The sequence below is a fragment of the Papio anubis genome, chromosome 15 (assembly GCF_008728515.1).
Source record: "Papio anubis isolate 15944 chromosome 15, Panubis1.0, whole genome shotgun sequence".
Lineage (NCBI taxonomy): Eukaryota > Metazoa > Chordata > Mammalia > Primates > Cercopithecidae > Papio > Papio anubis.
This window is the reverse complement of record NC_044990.1, coordinates 27,610,577-27,629,453: the sequence shown is the minus strand read 5'-3', so window position 1 is coordinate 27,629,453 and position 18,877 is coordinate 27,610,577. Positions and strand designations below refer to the sequence as shown.

Genomic DNA, 18,877 nt, shown 5'->3' with positions numbered 1-18,877 from the left:
GGCTTGATCATAGTTCACTGTAGGTTTCAACCCCTGGGCTTAAGAGAGTAGTCCGCACCTCAGCCTCTTGAGTAGCTGGGACTACAAGGCTCAATCCACTGCACCTGGCCATTTTCATCTTTATTTAAGAAAACCAGATGGTTCCATTAGCCACAAGAATCCAGTTTTTAAAAATGCATGCTGGAGGAGAACTCAGAATCATATGAATGGGGTTATAATAAATACAAAAAATAGCTGAAGACTTTCAGTGAAAGATAGCATCCTTTGGGAGTAAAATGCTAATGATGTCCCTTAAGAAGCTAAGTAATGAAGTGAATACGCCTCTTATGAGTTGTTGGATTTTTAGAAAATAAATGTTCAGTACTTTTGTTTCATGTTTTAAAAAACAAACAAAAAGACCTAACAAGTGATAGTTAATAGGATATGAACTGAGGACAGAAATGCTAGCTCACGTTTACCGAGGATTACTGCATTCCAGATGGCGTACCAAGTACCTTATGTTATTATATGTTATACGTACATTGCAATAGTTATATAACTAAACACTCCATTATAATGCATTATAATACTGCAATGAACTTAGTTTTTAAGAAATTGATCTTTTTCCCTGTCCAAAATGTTGCTAACTTCCATTTACATTTAAGTAGTATTTATCAAATCTATTACTACCAGGCACAATGCTAGTTGCTTTACACAGATTTAAATATTACTTCATTATCCTTTATGGTCTCAGTCATCACACAGAGTTACATTTTTTTTTAGAAGAAGAACCACCCAGCTGGGAGCAGTGACTCATGCCTAGAATCCCAGCACTTTGGGAGGCTGAGGCAAGTGGATTACTTGAGCCCAGGAGTTCAAGACCAGCCTGGGCAACATGGTGAGACTCAGTCTCTACAAAAAAATTGAAAAATTAGCCGGGCGTGGTTGTGTGTGCCTATAGTCCAAGCTACTTGGGAGGCTGAGGTGGGAGGATTGCATGAGCCTTGGAGGTGGAGGCTGCAAGTGAGCTCTGATTGCGCCACTGCTCTCCAGCCTGGGAAAGAGAGTGAGACCCTGTCTAAAAAAAGAAAAAAAGAATCAGCCCCTCGTTGTAAATTAATTAGTCATTTAACAAATTTTATTTCATTCAACCGCTTTTGCAGAAAGAGAAAATAAAGCCTTAAAAAATGCGTAAGTGTACATAAACACCTAGGAATAGGTTAGATACAAATGAAACTTCTTCAGTTTGACAGATTGTCATGACACATTATATTCCAGGAAGTTCTGAATCAGACGCTTTCTTCAGTTTTGTGATTTAAAAAAAAAATCAAAATAATTATCCACTGTGCAGTGCAGATGCCTAGCACGGGGCGGTAGGTGCTTTCCTAACTAGGGCACTGGGGTACAAGCCACAGCAGGAGAGGCTGGCTCTTGGGTGGGGGTACAAGTCAGTACAGTACAGGACTAGCAGCAAAGTCCCTTAACCAGCTGCTGAGCTCCCCGCACAAAGAGGCCCCCAAGGCTGGGACCATCTAACCTGCCCTTGCTCAGTGGCCATTTCCTTTCAACTTACCATCTTCTGGCTCCTGCCCCAGCGCTCTCTTGAAAGGCACTTTCTAGATTCCTTCCTTTTGTCACACTCTGTGGTCTTTCCATTGCCTGTATCCTAAGGTTACCAGATTTAAAAATAAAAATAGAGTGCCCATTTAAATGTGGATTTCAGATAAATGATAAATGATTTTAAAATATAAGTAATAGGTACGCCATACTTTTTAAGTGCAGTAGCGTGATCAGAGCTCACCCCGGTCTCAAATTCCTGAGCTCAAGCGATCCTCCCACCTCAGCCTTTCCAAGTAACGAGGACTACAGGGGCACGCCACCACGCCCAGCTAATGAAGAAAAGCATTTTTTTGTGGAAATGAAATCTGGCTGTATTGCCAGGCTGGTCTTGAATTATTGGTCTCAAGTAACCCTCCTGCCTCGGCCTCCGAAAGTGCTGGGACTCCCGGTGTTTGCCACCACGCCTGGCCCTTAGTGTGTCATGCTAATACTATTTAAACTTAAAATATATGTTGTTTATCAGAAGTTCAAATTTAGTTTCAGGCTCTGAATTTCATCTGGCAACCCTACTTCATTCTCTTTGTGTTCCCCGTGGTGCGTGACCCCATGGCCTCCGACCCTCCGTGAAACGCTGTTCCTTCAGGTTGTATCACATGCATCACGCGCTTTTCCTTTTCTGCTCTTCTGCCTGCTTTGGTGACTTCCAGCCAGCGCAGGGATCATTAGAGTGCATCTCTCTGCCTCTGCTTTGATCTTGGTAACTTTCTCCTAGTCAGGGCCATCTATTTCTATCACTGAAATCAGTGGTTCTCAAAGTGGGATCCTGGAGTTGCGGCAGCAGCACCATCTGCAAACTACACAGAAATGCAAATTCTCAGGCCTACAGTAGCATCATAACTTCTGGAGCGGGCCCAGAAATCTGTGTTTTAAGAAGCCCTCTGGTGTTTCCGATGCAAGCGAAAGTTTTTAAGCCACTGGATAAAATGATCATTTCCATGCTGTTGCCTCCCAAATCTTTATGGCGAACCCTGACATCATACCCAAACTTCTCTCTAGAATTTCAAGGTGGAGTATTTTGGGGAATGTTAATATATGAGAGGAGAAAAAAAAAGCTGTATGGTCAAAAAGAGCTTATATAGTATTGCAGCATTTCTTAAAAGTATTTAAAGTGGTCAGGCGCAGTGGCTCATGCCTATTATCCCAACATTTTGGGAGGCCAAGGAGGGCAGATTGCTTGAGCTTAGGAGCTTGAGAACAGCCTGAGCAACATGGTGAAACCTCGTCTCTACGAAAAAATTCAAAAATTACCTGGGTGCGGTGGTGTGCACCTGTAGTCCCAGCTACTCAGGAGTCTGAGGTGAGAGGATCACCTGAGTCCAGGAGGCTGAGGCTACAGTGAGCTGTGATTGTGCCACTGCACTCCAGCATGGGTGACAGAGTGAGACCCTGTCTCAAAAAAAAAAAGAGCCTATGACTAAAGGGACCTATCTGCAGGAGCCTGTGGAAAAAGCAACAACAGAACTTTTCCAGCTGGATGGCTTCTTTGGAACCACAAAGTAGTCCCCCTTATCCGTAGTTTCGCTTTCTGAGGTTTCAGTTACCTGTGGTCAACCATGGTCCAAAACTATTGAATGGAAAATTCCAGAAATAAACAGTTGTTTTCAGTCGAGCGTGCCCTGGGTAGTGTGATGAAATCTTATGCCATCCCGCTCTGTCCCACCTGAGACATCAACCAGCATCACCTGGGAATTCAGTAGAAATACAGATTCTTGGGTCCCACCCCAGACCTGCTAAATCCAGACCCTCTGGGGGAAGCCCAGCAATCTGTGTCTTCACACGTCCTCCAGGTGATTCTGATGCAGGCTGAAGTTTGAGAACCACTGACCCAGAGAATTAGTGTGGGGAATAAAAAGCCTTATAGCCCTTAGTACACAGGTGTGCACTATTTAAAAAGTGTGTGGTGTTTTCCTAAGGCGGCCGGTCGAGTCGGCCTCTCTCCCCTCCTCTGTAGTATACACCAGAGAGGGACAGGTTGAGTGATTGCCACAGAGCATTCCTGTGGAGCCCATGCCCCGTGCACTCAGAAGAGGCAACGTGATTTCGAAGGCTCCTCATAGAAGACTAGGGGCTCTGTAATAGTTAGGGTTTGGAATCCTTAGAAATTGGACTCATAATTAAATACTGCATCCCATCTATGTTTAAGTAATGCCACTTTTAAAACACTAAACCTAAGCTGGGTGTGGTGGCTTATGCCTATAATCCCAGTACCCTGGGAGGCTGAAGTGGGAGGATCGGTTGAGGTCAGGAGTTGGAGACCAGCCTGGGCAACATAATAAAACCCCATCTCTTAAAAAAATTATTTTTTAAAATTAGCTAGGTGTGATGATGATGTGTGCCTGTAGTCCTAGCTACTTGGGAGGCTGAGGTGGGAGGATTGCTTGAGCCCAGCAGGTTGAGGCTGAAGTGAACTATGATCAAGCCACTGCACTCCAGCCTGGGTAACAGAGGGAGACCCTGTTTCTAAAACAAAACAAAACAAAACATACTAGACCTGTGCAGCCACTAAAATTTGCTTCCATATACTGGCAAATGTCATTATGACATGAGTAGAAAGGGTCAGGAGAGGGCGTGTTTGAATTTTAAACACCATTAGCACGTTGCCTGTGTCTCTTTGAGAACCTGGCACAGGGAACTCTTGGATCGCAGCGGATGTTGTGCAATAGCTCTTTGAACATTTCCTTCAGAAGTGGAAATGTCTCACGTAAAAAAGAGGAGGAACGTCCAGACAGATAGTGCAAACCTGATGTTCTGCACTTCCATCTGATCTAAATGGTGAATCCATGTTAGTCTAGATGACACAATACACATTTCAAACAGAGAATGCCATTAGAAAGTTGATTGATTTTGACATCATCACACGGACTAGTTTTTCTAGTGTATTGTGTTATACACATCTGGCACTTAGCAGTTGCTTGGTAAATATTTGCCATGGGAATGAATGAAATACAAACCCTCTTCCAAGGTTGGTAGCTCACCTAACAAAAGTGGTTCCCCCTGCAGAAGGGAGAGGGGGCTCAAAGAGAAGTGGCTGGCATGCCAGCACAGTTGGGGTGGAGAGAGTGGCTGGCCCATAGCCTCCATGATTACCACCTGGGTCGGGTGGGTAGGGAGCCCTGGACTGGAAACCAGAGCTCACTGATTCTCCTGCTCCAGTGATTCGCTGACTTGGCCTCCCTTTTCATAGCCAGATGTCAGTGTAAGAACAGACCGCTCTCTGCTGGGCTAGAGAAAAACGTTAGATCTTAGAACAACTTTTTAAACATTTTCCACCGTGACCCACAGTTAGAATACATTTTATTTTGTAAACCGGGAAAGACACCAACCAAAACATAATTGAAACAAAAGTTTCACAGCACAATAGTTACCTTACTACATGTGATGCACAATGGACTGTATTCTTGTCTGTGCTGTTCCATTAAAGAAAAATGTGGCACACTTACTGATTTCACAGTCCACTAGTGGGCTGAGACCACACAAGAATCCTCGGGAAGGGATGGCCTTCAGTCCCTCCATCTCAGGGAACATCTGGGAAGGGAAGGGTGATCCTCCTTATGCCCACACCTGAAACATGCTTAAGACCCAGGAAAGTGTCATGTAAATCCTTGTTTTCTAGAATCTGAACAAGAGAGCTCAAAAGAGAGGTCTTTGCTTCTACATTTAGAATATTATACATAAGCCAGGTGTGGTGGCTCTTGCCTGTAATCCCAGTACTTTGGGAGGCTGAGGCAGGAGGATTGTTTGAGGCCAGGAGTTTGAGACCAGCCTGGGCAACACAGTAAGACCCCAACTTTACAAAAAATTAAAAAAGTAGCCAGGCACGGTGGTGCATCCCTGTAGTCCCGCCTACCCGGGAGGCTGAGGTGGGAGGATGGTTCGAACCCAGGAATTTCAGGTTACAGTGAGTTAGGATTGTGCCACTGCACTCCAGCCTGGGCAAGAGGATGAGATCCTGTCTCTAAAAAAATAAAATAAAGTATTATATACGTCCCAATAAGGTTTTTTGCTGTGACCTTCCCTAGGGAGGTAGCCACTCCTGACTGCTCCAGAGAGGAGCTCCCATGCGCAGAAGGACCGTGGCAGCTGCTGTACTCAGTGCTACCAAGCAGACAGTTACGGAGGCTCAAGGCTGGCACCACCACTGTCGGAACCCCTACATCAGTGCTCCCCAAAGTATTTCTCACTCCATGAGATTTTACTAAATGTTCTTGGGGAGGGAAGATGGGGAGTTGGTTCTGTGATAAAATAAGGAGATGTTGGTTGAGACAACTTCTCAGAGCCTCTGACATGCTATGTTGTGTTGTGTGTGTTAAATGTTTAGGGTGTGGTAGGGGGGACACAATGTGGTATTTTCCTACCATATTTAAACCCAGAACCATTTTTTCCAATAATCCCTGAACATCTGCAGAACACAGTTTAGGGAATGCTTCTTCCAGTGACTACAATCTGCTTCTTCCACTAGCTAGGAGAAAAAGCAAACTAGAGTCTTCATTCCTGCGCCAATTGTGGACCGGGCTGGGGACTGAGCTAGGGCTTTGGCTAAGAAAATGAGAAAGCAACAGAACTTTGAGTGCATGTCAGGCAGACCATTGTTATTTATGTATTCATCTTTTGTAGTTTTAACTATTCAAAAGAGACTATGGTGGCCTGTGGCGGAAAGTAATTTAGACACTCACCGAAGCCATCCAAACTGTGGGCTGTGAAGCAGAGACATCAAGTCAGTGAATCAGCACAGCTGCCTCTCCAGCCTCCAAGTCTCGATGTGACTTGATGTCTATCTGTCATTATAACTCTGAAGTTATAGCATTTGTTACTTTTCTGGTATTTGTAGATTTGAAGATTCATGAAGGTCTCAGGACAAATTCCTCATAAAAATCAAGATCCTATTGTAATTTAGGTTTGAATTTATCAGTCTGAAAGCCCCAAAAAAGGTCCCATGTACAACCTGAAAGCTGTACCCTGCCCACATCTTGGGGGTGCCATTCATACAGAAGGTGGTGTCAGTGAAGCCCTTTGGAGCTGAGGGACAACAGTAACCCTCTAAAAATATTTTTGTTTTAAACTGTAAAAATCAAAACAAAGTTACAGAGTTGTTGATCAGAATGTCCTGTGAGTTCTCTTTCACTCCTGACTAAATCCATTGGCTGGTGTTTTTCAGTAAGGACAGCATCTTGGCTTGGGAATAGGTGAGCAACTTAAACACTGGATTCAGACTCCAGCTCACCAGCTCCTGTTTGGGCAATCCGAGACTCACTTCCAAAACAGGAATGTTGATGACAGCACTCACCCCACCAAGCTGAGGTGAGATAAAGCATATTAAATAGCTCTTTACAAATGTCATTTGTAGTCACCGGAGAAAGCCATGTCCTGCTGAGCTCTCTACTCTCAAATGTTGATGCCCAAAGTTTGCCACCCCATGGCCAGTGGCACTGGGAAGGTCCCGTGGGCAGTGTCAAGGAGAAGTGGGTTGCAGTACAGTTGCTTAATACTTCTGAAAGAGGGTTTTATTGTGCCTAAACTTTATGATTTGCTGTGATCTGGAGAGGTGGGACCCCAAACACTGGAGTCTACCTAGAATTCCTTTTACTTCTAAAAGTTTTTGCAGCCATACATAGGTATTAAATCATTTCTTGGATCCAAACTGTCATTATCCTGGTTCCTTGTAGATGTACTGTTATATTTACATCCAAAACATAAAATACACTCATGATCTCAGAGGTGGCAGTTTTGGGGCCAGCATCTCTATGTATCACTTAACTGTAAAATGAACAAACATCCTTCCGAAGAGCAGGAGAATGAGGACTTCATGAAACCATCACACAGAGCACACTTTGAGATGTGGGATTTCGTGATGGTAAAATAGACATCCCTTAGGAGGTACTTGGGAAGGAAACTAGAAAGGTTGGCACAGTTACATTTCATACCTTGGTTCAATAAATCATACGGTCTATTTCTTAACCAACTGGCACAACTGCAATCCTCTTTCCATTCTTCTTAACAGGATCTGTTCCTCACTTTCAGTCTTTATTTCTCTACACACCTGTTTTCCCCTAAGTCTTAGAACTGCGAGAGGAGCCTGGCTTGGTCGTGCTGGTTACCCCGTCGTCTTCATGTTAGCGCTTGTCTCGGTGTAGCCTGCTGTGTCTCCTCCAGTGTCCCCTGCAACTTCCCCCGCAGTGTCCCTGCTTCTGTGTAAGCCTGTCGGCCTGGACTTCCTTGCCAGCAGCAGTTTACAGGCCGCCGCTCTGTACTTCTTTGAAATGAGGTTGTAGAGGATTGGGTTGATAGATGCGCTCAGATAGAAAAGTTGCAGAGCGACGATGTTAAAGTACTGAGAGAAGTACATCATCCGCAGATCTTCCGTGTTTATGTAAATGATTCTGCCAACGTGGAATGGCAACCAGCAAACTACGAATGCCAGAACCACCACCACTGCAACGTAAGACACAGCACCGGCATTAACAAAAGCATTGGGAAGCAAATAACCCTCCCACCCTCACAAGGAACCATCTGCAATAATAAGTAACAGCAAAATAAATTAGAGAAAACTTCTACCTGGCCAGATCTTCACCCCAGAAAAAAATGACCAGGCTGCAGGATATTTGCTTTAAAACTGCATAGTAGGTTCCTATACGTGTTATCAAGGCTGGACATAAACCAGAAGGAGCAATTTCTCTGAACAAGCCGCCTTGGCAGGCTTCCTTCCACAAAACCACTTGGGAGACAAGTTTTCTGTTCTCTGTTGAATTCTACAACGGGTCTGCACAATCTTTACTTTTTGATATAAGCAAGGTTTACTTTAGCCTTTAGCATCACTTAACATTAAATAAAAATTTTTAGCTTAATGAAATCTCCCTCATCTTCTCAAGGGCACTGTGAGGACTCCTCATCTGTGGCATCTAACAGGTGGTTGGATTAAGAATTTCCAACTCTCCTTCCTGGTCTCAGAGGCTCTGGAAAAGCACTGCTGGTTACTGAATCGGATCGGGGATTCCACCCTCAAAGCCCCCCTGGGGTCCCCCAGAGCTCCTGGGGGACAGGACATGGTTTTCTGGGGGTACAGGAAGTACGGGCGGGTGGAGGCTGGAATCGAAATGGGAAAGGGAACTGGAAGCGGCGCCCAGAGCTGGGCGAGCAGGGGAAGGGGACCCAGCGTTTGGCGGCCCCCGGCGGGGTGGGCCGCAGGCAGGCGTCTTTGGAACCGCGGTGGCTCCACTTACGCAGGACGCGGACGGTCTGCCGGTGGCCTCTCTCCCGCCCCGAGGCGGCCGGGCCTCGCAGCGGCCGCCGGCTGCTCCACAGCTCGCGCCCGATGAGCCCGTAGAGGACGCTGAGGCACAGAAAGGGCAGGAAGAAGTAGGCGGTGGTGACCCACAGCATGACACGCAGCGCACCCAGCTGCGCGGGGCTCGGCCGGCATTCGCGGCTGAACAGCGCCGCAGCCTCCGCGGTCTCGGGCCCCGACGGCAGGGACGGCGGTGGCGCCCGCGAGAGCCAGAAGGGCGGCGACGAGGCGGGAGGCGAGGGAGCGAGCCGCGCGGTGCCATTGAGGCCCGGGACCACGGAGATGTCGGGGTCCTGCTCGACGCCCACCAGGAACAAGAAGGGCCCGGCAGAGAGCAGTGCCACTGCCCAGAGCACAGCGATGAGCGCGCGGACGCGGCGCCGGGTGACCAAGACGCGGGCGCGGAGCGGGCGACAGATGGCCAGGTAGCGCTCGACGCTGAGCGCCGTCATGTGCAGCAGCGTGGCGTAGGTGCAGCCCTCGCCCACGTAGAGCGACAGGCGGCAGAGCAGCGGCCCGAACACCCAGGGCCGCGAGCGCCAGAGGCGGTACAGGTCGAAGGGCAACCCGAGCAGGATGAGTAGGTCGGACACTGCCATGCTGCCCAGGTACAAGTTGGTGGTGGTCCGCATGTCCCGGTAGCGCCCGATGAGCAGCACGGTCACCACGTTGCCGCTCACCCCGACGGCGAACAGGCCCAGGCACACGGCGGTCACCGGCACCAGCGCCCCCAGGGGAAAGGGCGAGCAGCGGCGCTCGTCGCAAGGCGGCAGCGCGGCCCATGGCTGCTCCCGCGCGCCCTCGGGGCCGTCGCTGCTGTTCCAGCGGCTGCCCATGGGTGCTCCCAGCGGCCGTCGCGTCCCGGGTCGGGCTGGGAGCCTGGCGCGTGGTACCGCTCGGTGAGCGCCTCCTTTCCCAGCCCGCGCGCTGCGGGCGCGGACGGTCAGACGGCGGAGCGCTGTGCTGCGGCACTCGGGAAGCGGCTCTGCAGGGTGGGCACCGAGGCGCTCCGGAGCTGGCTGCGCGCAGTCTCCGCCCACGGCCGCGGCCCGCCCCGGCCCGGCCCTGCTCCCGCGCCCTCTCCCTGGCCCATGCAGTTCTAGGGCGCTTCGCTCTCCACCAGCTGGAATACCCGGCGCCCTGAGCGCACGAGCCCTACCCCGTCCTGTGAGCGATGTCTGCACCCTAGAGAGCTTCGGTTACTGGACCCAGCACTGTATGGGCGCTTTTGTCGGTCCGGTACACAGGAGACCTTCGAAGGGATCTTGGTCTGGTGGCTGGTAGCTGCCGCTTGATGGTGGAGGAGGGCTTACGGTAATCCTCAGGAAGCTATAATGCTAAATAATAGGAGGGGAGTCTAGACCAGAGTCTGGAGCCTCTCCTGTCTAATCCTGGCTCTATAACCGAGTAACTGCGTAATCTTGGGCCAGTTCTCTTCTGTAAATTCGCGAGTGGTGGAGGGAGCTGACCATATAATTGACCAAATAATTTCTTTTTTATTCTTTTTTCTTTCTTTCTTTATTTCTTCTTGAGACAGGGTCTCACTGTCGTCCAGGCTGGAGTGTAAGTGGCGCGATCACAGCTTACTGCAGCCTCGACCTCCCAGGCTCAAGCAGTCCTCCCACCTCAGCCTCCTGAGTAGCTGGGAGCACAGGAGCGCCCATGCCCCGGCTAAATTTTGTGTGTGTGTGTTTTTTTTTGTATAGTCGGGGTTTCGCCATGTTGGCCAGCCTGGTCTCGAACTCCTCACCCCAGGTGATCCACCCGCCTCGACCTCCCAAAGTGCTGGGATTACAGGCGTGAGCCACCGTGCCCGGCCATGACCAGATAATTTCAAGGATCCGTGAGCATATTTATTTATTATAAAGAACAAGACAAATATTTACGTGGACACTAGAGTACTTTCACATGTGATATGTCGTTCTTATGTACAATATGTTTCATAAACTTAAAAAACTAGACTATCAACACCGGAAAGAACGAAAATTGGGGAAAGGGGCCAAAACGGATGTAAGCGTATTGTTCAGTGTGGTCTTAATAACAATAGCTAACACTGAGAATTTAGATGGATCTGGCCCTGTGCTCTCCATTTAATCCTCATGGCCCTCCTTTCGCCCATGAACAAAGCGGGTCTCGCTTGAGATCAAACAGGCAGGAAGAGGCGGGACTGGGATGTGGGCTCTGGTCGGCCTAATCTCAGAGCTTGCAAGACCGACGACCCACTCACTGCCCAGCTCCACCCCCTCAGTGGCTTAAATCCTCAACCTCTTTTCTGGACCTGACACCTGGCTTTGCCTAGGGACAAGCTTCTCCTGCAGTTCTCTCTCACATGCAGACTGTGAGTTTGGAGGAGGGACACCTGTCGCCTTCCTCATCACTGCTGCTTCCAGCGGTCCTAAAACCTAGCTTTGAGTGCGACTTCATCAGACCCCGCCCTCCCCAGCGCTTTCCCCCGTGGTCATCTGCAGTCCCTGAGGACCAGGTGCCTGCACTCTCTTTCAAGCACTGCATCTGCGGCCGTCCACACCCATGGCGAGTCTTGGAATGCCTTGGCCTCTAGTTTGTTGACCTCCTTTCCATCTAGGACCTTGCTCTCCACCCGATCTCAGCCGCGCCTGTCGACGGACCTTACACCTCACGGCTGCCAGGGCCTGCCAGCCTTCCTCCACCTCCACTTCAGTCAGCCCTCTTTCCGACCTCCGCCCACTCTCTTTTTAGCTCTCTTCCCCTAGCACCTCAGTTCCGGTAATCCTTCAACCCACTGCGACCTCCATCGGTGGCTCCTCCTTCCTTTTCCCGGTCCCTTGCCTGCCCCATGTCTTCACTTTTCTTCCTTTACCCAACGGAAATTCCACGGGCAGTCGCCATCACGCCCACACAGACGCCCTTGACTCCCTTGCTGTTTTCTCCATTGTCAGCCTCGTCCATCCGCCAAGAGCACCACAGCCCTGGTGAGGCCCAATTCCCTGCCCACTCCTTGCGGGCTCCCACATGGTGTTGTTTCACTTGAAAGCACAACCTCTAGCAGGGTGCTTCGTTCCCCCGGCCCTCCCAGCTCTCACCTGACCTCATTCACTCTCCCACCGCCCCCCTCCTGTCTCCTTAGACCCAACACCCCCCACCACCTCCTTTGGGTGGTTTCCTTGCACCCTGTTTCTCTGAAGATGACTACCACACCCCCACCTCCGCTCATGCTCCCCTGGGACAGTTGGTGGTACTTGCAGTTGAAGTCAGCTCTGCCCCTTAAGTGCTCCTTTCTCCTCCAGATATCACTACCTCAATTCTCTCTCTCTCTCGTCATCAGTTTTTCTCTTCTGGATCATTTTCATGCAAAACTCCTCAAAATTGTTTCTGTACTCACAGTTTCCACTTTTTCTTCCTCCCTGTCTCCTCCCCCTAGGCGGAGAAAATGTAATTTCTTCATTTATAGTTGATTTGATTTTCCCCTGTGCTCTCAACAAGAGAAATGAATGCTCTAGCCCGGGTAAGGCATGGTCCAGGCAGACCAGTTAAGCAGCCCCTCTGGGCAGTGTTCAGTTCTCTCAGACAACACGCCTTTCCCCAAGGTGGCCCAGGTGTATGGGGAGAGGGGTCAGTGGCTTAAAGCTAGAGGGAGAGGTCCTTATGAAGCTTCATGCTGGCTCCTGGGGTGTGAGGGGCTGGCATTTGCTAGACTTCAGTTCCATGTCCCCTTCCTGCATGGTCACCAGTGGCTCTGCTAGCCTTGGAGGCAGGGGCCTGTGGTTGGTGAAGAGGTGGCTTCTTTCTTTCACTCAGATGATGCTTCCAGGAGCACTCTCCATGGCTGTCATGGGCTGCGAATTCCTGAGTCTCTTTGGTTTTTCCCATTTGCTCCTTGGCCAGATGGACTACCCCAGCCTCTGCTGAAGGCTCCCTTTTTCCCTTCCCCACCCACCATGGTGGCGCTGAGGCAGGCTCACTGTGTCTGCAGTCAGCATCCTGGCTGTTGTGAATTACTCACCTCCATTCAGGCACTCCCTCTCTCTATTGTATTTTCTCCATATTGCTTATTATCAACTGACATACTATTTAATTTACTTAGTTTTTTGTTGATTATCTATCTCTATCTCCCAACATTATGTGCACCAGAAGGCAGGGCTTTAATCTACTGTGTTCACTGCTGTTTCCTTAGTGCCTGGCACAAAGTGAGAATTTAATAAATATTTGTTAACTTGGAGAATGAATGAGCTTCTGCAGAACCAGGTACCACTGTTTTCTTTACAATTCCTAGCAGTTAAAACAGTGCTCTGATTGCAGTGGGTGCTCAGTAAGTATTCACTGAAACTTCAGCTGAAGACAGAATACTGATATGGAGAGGTGGAGACCCAATGGGCTTTTTGGATAACATTGCTGTGCTGAGGTTCAAACAACGTGGCCCATAGGACATATCTGAGCTCTTACGATGAGTTGGCATTCAATGTTTTAGGAAGGAATGGGACCAGATCTGTTTTCTACTTTGTGTTTCTGTAGACATTCACCAGCTTCCTGACTTCATAGTTCATCTAGTGAGAAGAAGTTCTCAGTAGACCAGGAGCATGGGCATCTCTCTTCTCTACTCTTGGAGTAACTCTCCGCCTGTAACTCATGTGGGGCAAGAGTGGGTCTAGGTTTGGCCCGGCTGTGGCCTGCATCCCCAGAGGCAAGAAGTTGGTGTCATCAATAGGCTTTTGGCCCCGGGCTGGAGGCCTCACTGGTTGGCTTTTGATGAATATAGAGGGATGACCTGGATGAATATAAAGCTAATGCTTGCTGTTTGCAAGGCACTGTTCCAAGTCCTTTCATATCTGAATGCATTTCATCCTCCACAGCAATCTAAGGCAGCAGGTTCTTTTAGTATCTCTATGTTAGAGACGAGAAGAGCAAAGCACAAAGAAGTGACCCCAGGTCACTGGGACAGCCAGTAAGGGTGGTGCTGTCCACTTCCAGAGTCCATGGGCATAACCACTGTGCTGGGTAGCCTCTTGCTATATAGACCATGGCACCACCGGCTGCAGAGAATGCTAGGTTATGATCTGGAGTCTGCTAGGAAAGTGTCTTCCAGTTTGTATCTCAGAAACCAGATTTTATGGGCAAATTGAAGATCTGGAAAGTTGTGAGGAGCATTAAAATAGATCCATAACTTGTATAATAGCTTACTTATGGAAGCTTGTAAACACTCCACAGGCTTTACACTCTTCTCCCCACATAAGAGCAGGGCATGAAGTCTGTAGAGATGGGGTCTCCCTAGATTGTCCAGGATGCTCTTGAACTCCTGGTCTCAAGCGATCCACCCTCCTCTGCCTCCTAAAGTGCTGGGAATACAGGTGTGAGCCACCAAGCCTGGCCATTTCATAATGTTTTGAACCAACCTTTTACAATTAGGAAATTTCATGTAAAGTTCTGGATTGTTAGCATGATATCTTAGGCCTAGGCAGACCAAATTCTTTAGTAACTCCCAAGGACATCCATAAAATATTGCTGTAAACCAGACACACGCCGCAAGCTGAGAGGAGTGGTAACATCCAGGGAGGTGTGGGAGTTTGAGAAGGGAGCATTGTCTTGCAAAACTGGAAGCTGTGGCAGCTCTGAGCTCATGTTCCCCAAAAGCTGCCACCTGCAGCCTGTAGGCTGGTGCCACTCTGCAGGCACCCCACAGCGGTCACCACACACAAGGTATTTGTGGCTTCACACTCAGCCCCTTCCTCATTCACATGACCCACTGGGTCCTCTAGACCCCAGGCACCAGGAAATGGTATCTTTAGTAAAATGCAGAGATAGCAAAGCTGGCCCTGGAAGGGAGCCCCTGGCAGAGAAGTTCAAGGCCAGCTATTTCCCAGTCTCACCACATTGACGGGGGACTCAGTGTTTCCTAGGTTTTCTCTTTACATGGCAGGGACACGGCAGGGCAAATTCAGGCAAGACTTTTGTGGAATGTGGGTTCCTATTACTCTGTGGCTGTTGCTTTAGCACTTTTCTTTTCCTTTTCTTTTTTTTTTTTTTTTTTTTTGAGACGGAGTCTCACTCTGTCACCCAGGCTGGAGTGCAGTGGCACGATCTCAGCTCACTGCAACCTCTGTCTCCTAGGTTCACGTCATTCTCCTGCCTCAGCCTCCCGAGTAGCTGGGACTACAGGCGCCCGCCACCACACCCGGCTAATTTTTTGTACTTTTTTTTGTAGAGACGGGGTTTTACCGTGTTAGCCAGGATGGTCTCGATCTCCTGACCTCGTGATCTGCCCGCCTTGGCCTCCCAAAGTGCTGGATTACAGGCGTGAGCCACCGCGCCTGGCTCGCTTAACAGTTTTCTGTTAATCCTAGTTTCTCCTGAGAGACAGACAGGCTCAGCGCGGCAACAATTTCCAAGGGGGATGGATGGTGGAGAGGGAACAAGCCCTTGGGAGGGTGGGAGGCAAGAGGTTATAGGCCTTATACTACTGGATATGAACATTCTTACTGTGCAGCTGCTGCCATTGGTAAACTGTGAAACTGAAAAGGTAATTTCTTCTTTAAGACCTCTGTGTCATCCTAGAAGGATTAAGAATGAGATAGAGCTGGTAACTTTGGTCTGGGCAGGCCAAATTGTTTAATTGCTCTCAAGGACATCCATAAAATATTCAGTTGTAAGCCAGGCACATGCCACGGGCTGAAAGGAGTGGTACCATCCTGGGAGGTGTAGGAGTTTGAGAAAAAAGAGACAAGTTGGCCTGTGTCCTTAGCAAAATGAACTTACTGACTACGTCAGTTTTATGGACTTGATGCCCAGGATTCTCTAGTCTTATGTTACCTGTGTATCAGTTTATAAGTTTTATATTCCCTTCTTAAGCAATTCAGGTGAAATTCACATAAAATTAACCATTCTGAAGTGACAAACTTATTGGCATTTTGTGCCCTCAGTGTTGTGCAACCACTGCCTCTGTCTGGCTCCTGAGCATTTCCATCAACCCAGCACCCACTGAGCAGTTACTCCCCATTTCCTCCTCCCTCTGGCATCCACTAATTAGCTCTGGCATCCACTAATCTGTCTCTATGGATTTACTCATTCTGGATATTTAATACACATGGAATTGTACAATACGTGACTTTCTGTGTCTGGCTTCCTTCATCATAGCGTGTTTTTGAGGTTGGTCCACATGGTAGCTATATTCATTTTTGAACATGTCAGCGTGTCTCAGTTGTGGTAAGTGGTAAAAACGGCATATTCATCCTTGGATGAGTATTTAAGATGGGCTATTCTTAAGGACTGAGTTTGGGCTCAAAATGGTAGTGAAAGTATCAGGGGATGAAATTCAAGAGGAAAGAAATTAGGGTTTCTCATTTAGTCTGTTATGCTTGTACCAGATTCTTCTCATCTGATTTCTTTCTGTTCAATCCTTAGAGGGCTGTGGCTTGCTTTGCATATGATGAAGTGCTTAGCACAATGCCTAGCAAACAGGTGGTACTCAATCAATAAATGCTATCATAAATGCACTATTAAAGTCAATTAATATTAATTTTGATTTCCTAGAGTTTATACATTTTGGGCCAGACAGCAGAGGATAGTGGTCAAGTGAGGGAGCACCAGACCAATCACCTGGATCAAACCCCAGCTTCATCATTGATTAGCCATGAGACCTGTGGCAGAGAGCTCGACTTCTCTATGCTGCAGATAATGCTTACTAGAGCAATTAAGAGGACTGTATGAGATGCCCAAGGTAAAGAACTGAACACAACGCTTAGGACACATTAAATGTTCGACAGATCCTAGACATAATGATTTGAACGGGTCACGTGGCTTCAAAATCTGTTCGGTTTTGAAACCGTTTTCTCTTGGCAAATTTCCCATAGTAAGTAGAAATGGCACAATCACCCTGTTTATGAGACAAAAAATAGTCATTACAGCATCTAAACATTTGAGGGCACCACTCTGGACACAGAATTTGATGACCACCTTATTGAAATCTTGGTTCTTTTGTTATTTTCTTTTTCCTCCAAGTTTTTTCTCCCCTCTTAGGAGCATCAGAGAGAAAATGATACATAAACAAAAGGGATACAGATTCCCAAGGGCATATACTTACAAAATGTATATGAAAACAGAATATTTAAAAACTCTCTAAAAACATGAGGCATCATCTTTTTTGATTAGGTTACAGAATCACTGCTTGTTTTAAGTTTGGGGGAACTATTTTCTTTCTTTTCGTTTTTTTTGAGATGGAGTCTTGCTCTGTCACCCAGGATGGAGTGCAGTGGCGCGATCTTGGCTCACTGCAACCTCCGCCTCCCTGGTTCAAATGATTCTCCTGCCTCAGCCTCCTGAGTAGCTGGAATTACAGGTGTGCACCACCAGGCCCAGCTAATTTTTGTATTTTTAGTAGAGACAGGATTTCACCGTGTTGGCCAGGCTGGTCTGGAACTCCTGACCTCGTGATCTGCCCACCTCGGCCTTCCAAAGTGCTGGGATTACAGGCGTGAGCCACCGCACCTGGCCTATTTTCTTTTAAAGCCTGTTTACCTCCTTGAGCCACCATCCTGCAGAAATAATCTTATAATGGTGAGAAGCAAGGGATTTGTGTTGGAAAGCAACCCATGGAATGCTCAAACAGGATGCATAAGATTCTATACTCCTATTTCCAATCTACAGAAAAAAAAGAGGTGACATGCAATCATACTGTCAATCAGTATTATACCTTGCTCAAACCTGGACTCATGCTTAGCTGCTTCTGTGATGTTCCTATTTCCACACTCTCCTTCCGCAGCCCAACATTTTAAACTCTTATCACGGTACTTGGAGTTGCGGCAATTAAGAGATGTACATGGATTTTAAAAGCACTGAGTCGAGTGTGGTGTGGCTCTGTACCTTGTGAAGAAATGAATGGGAAACGGCCAGTGGAGCCCGGCCCAACCCGGGTGGGAACAAAGGGAAAGAAGGAGGTGATGGCAGAGTTTTCGAATGCTATCATGGAGGAAACCTTGAAAAAGCAGGTGGCTGAGGCCTGGAGCTGTGGGACACCATTCAGCCACGAAACCATTGTCAGGGACATGGACCCCTTTCTTCACTGCATGATCCCAAACTTCATCCAAAGCCGACTTCTTGGCAGGGCTTCAGAAGGAACTTATGAACTTAGATTTCCATGAAAACTATAATGATTTATGTAAGTTCCAGCAGTCTGATGATTTGAAGAAGAGGGCCTCACATCTCTGCTTTAAGGAAAATTCTGTTTGAAGATTTCTGGTCCTGGCTTTCTGGTATTTCTAAAATTTACTGGGAACCAACCACTGATGTGTCCTGTGCTAAATATGAATTCACTGATGCCCTGCTGTGTCATGATGATGAGCTAGAAGGGCGCTGGATCGCCTTTATCCTGTACCTGGTTCTTTCCTGGGACAGGCGCCTGGGGGGTACCCCGGACCTGTACAACACTGATGAACACTTTCAGCCGAAGGAGATTGTCAAGTCTCTTATCCCTTTATGGAACAAACTGTTTTTCTTTGAAGCATCTGCAGTGTCCTTTCACCAGGTGTTCGAAGTCCTGTCTGAAGTCACGTTTGTCTATCAGTGGCTGGTTTCATGGTCCTTCACTGACTAGGCCTCCCAACTACTTTGAACCCCCTCACACCTTGGAGCCCTCATACCCCACAAGACCATGAAATTTTGTATGATTGGATCAACCCTACTTATCTGGCTATGGATTACCAAGTTCAAACTCAAGAAGAGTCTGAAGAAAGTTCTAAAATTTTCCTGAAGAAATTTCTTAAGCCTGAGAAATTTGCAAAGGTCTGTGAGGCCTTGGTGAATGGAGATGTGGAATAGAGCAGCTGAGGTCCCCCTAACAAAAGGTTTTCTTGTTTTTTTTAAATCTCAGCTCACTGCAAGCATTTCCCGGGTTCAAGCGACTCTCCCATCTCAGCCTCCCGAGTAGCTGGGATTACAGGCACCTGCCATCACGCCCGGCTAATTTTTCTATTTTAGCAGAGACAAGGTTTCACCATATTGACCAGGCTGGTCTTGAACTACTGACCT

The 18,877-nt window shown here is 47.9% G+C and overlaps 1 protein-coding gene and 1 pseudogene across 1 annotated transcript; one reads left to right on the top strand and one right to left on the bottom strand.

The window, feature by feature from the left end:
- The window catches only part of LOC101020899, a 44,149-nt pseudogene that overhangs the window by 24,241 nt on the left and 1,031 nt on the right, over positions 1–18,877 (top strand).
- MLNR (motilin receptor) lies at positions 6,897–9,717 on the bottom strand. Its single transcript, XM_003913874.5, has 2 exons — positions 8,817–9,717; positions 6,897–8,028 (listed from the first exon to the last, which is right to left on the bottom strand). Exons 1-2 carry the CDS (start codon positions 9,715–9,717, stop codon positions 7,691–7,693), a joined length of 1,239 nt encoding a protein of 412 aa, XP_003913923.2. The 3' UTR covers positions 6,897–7,690.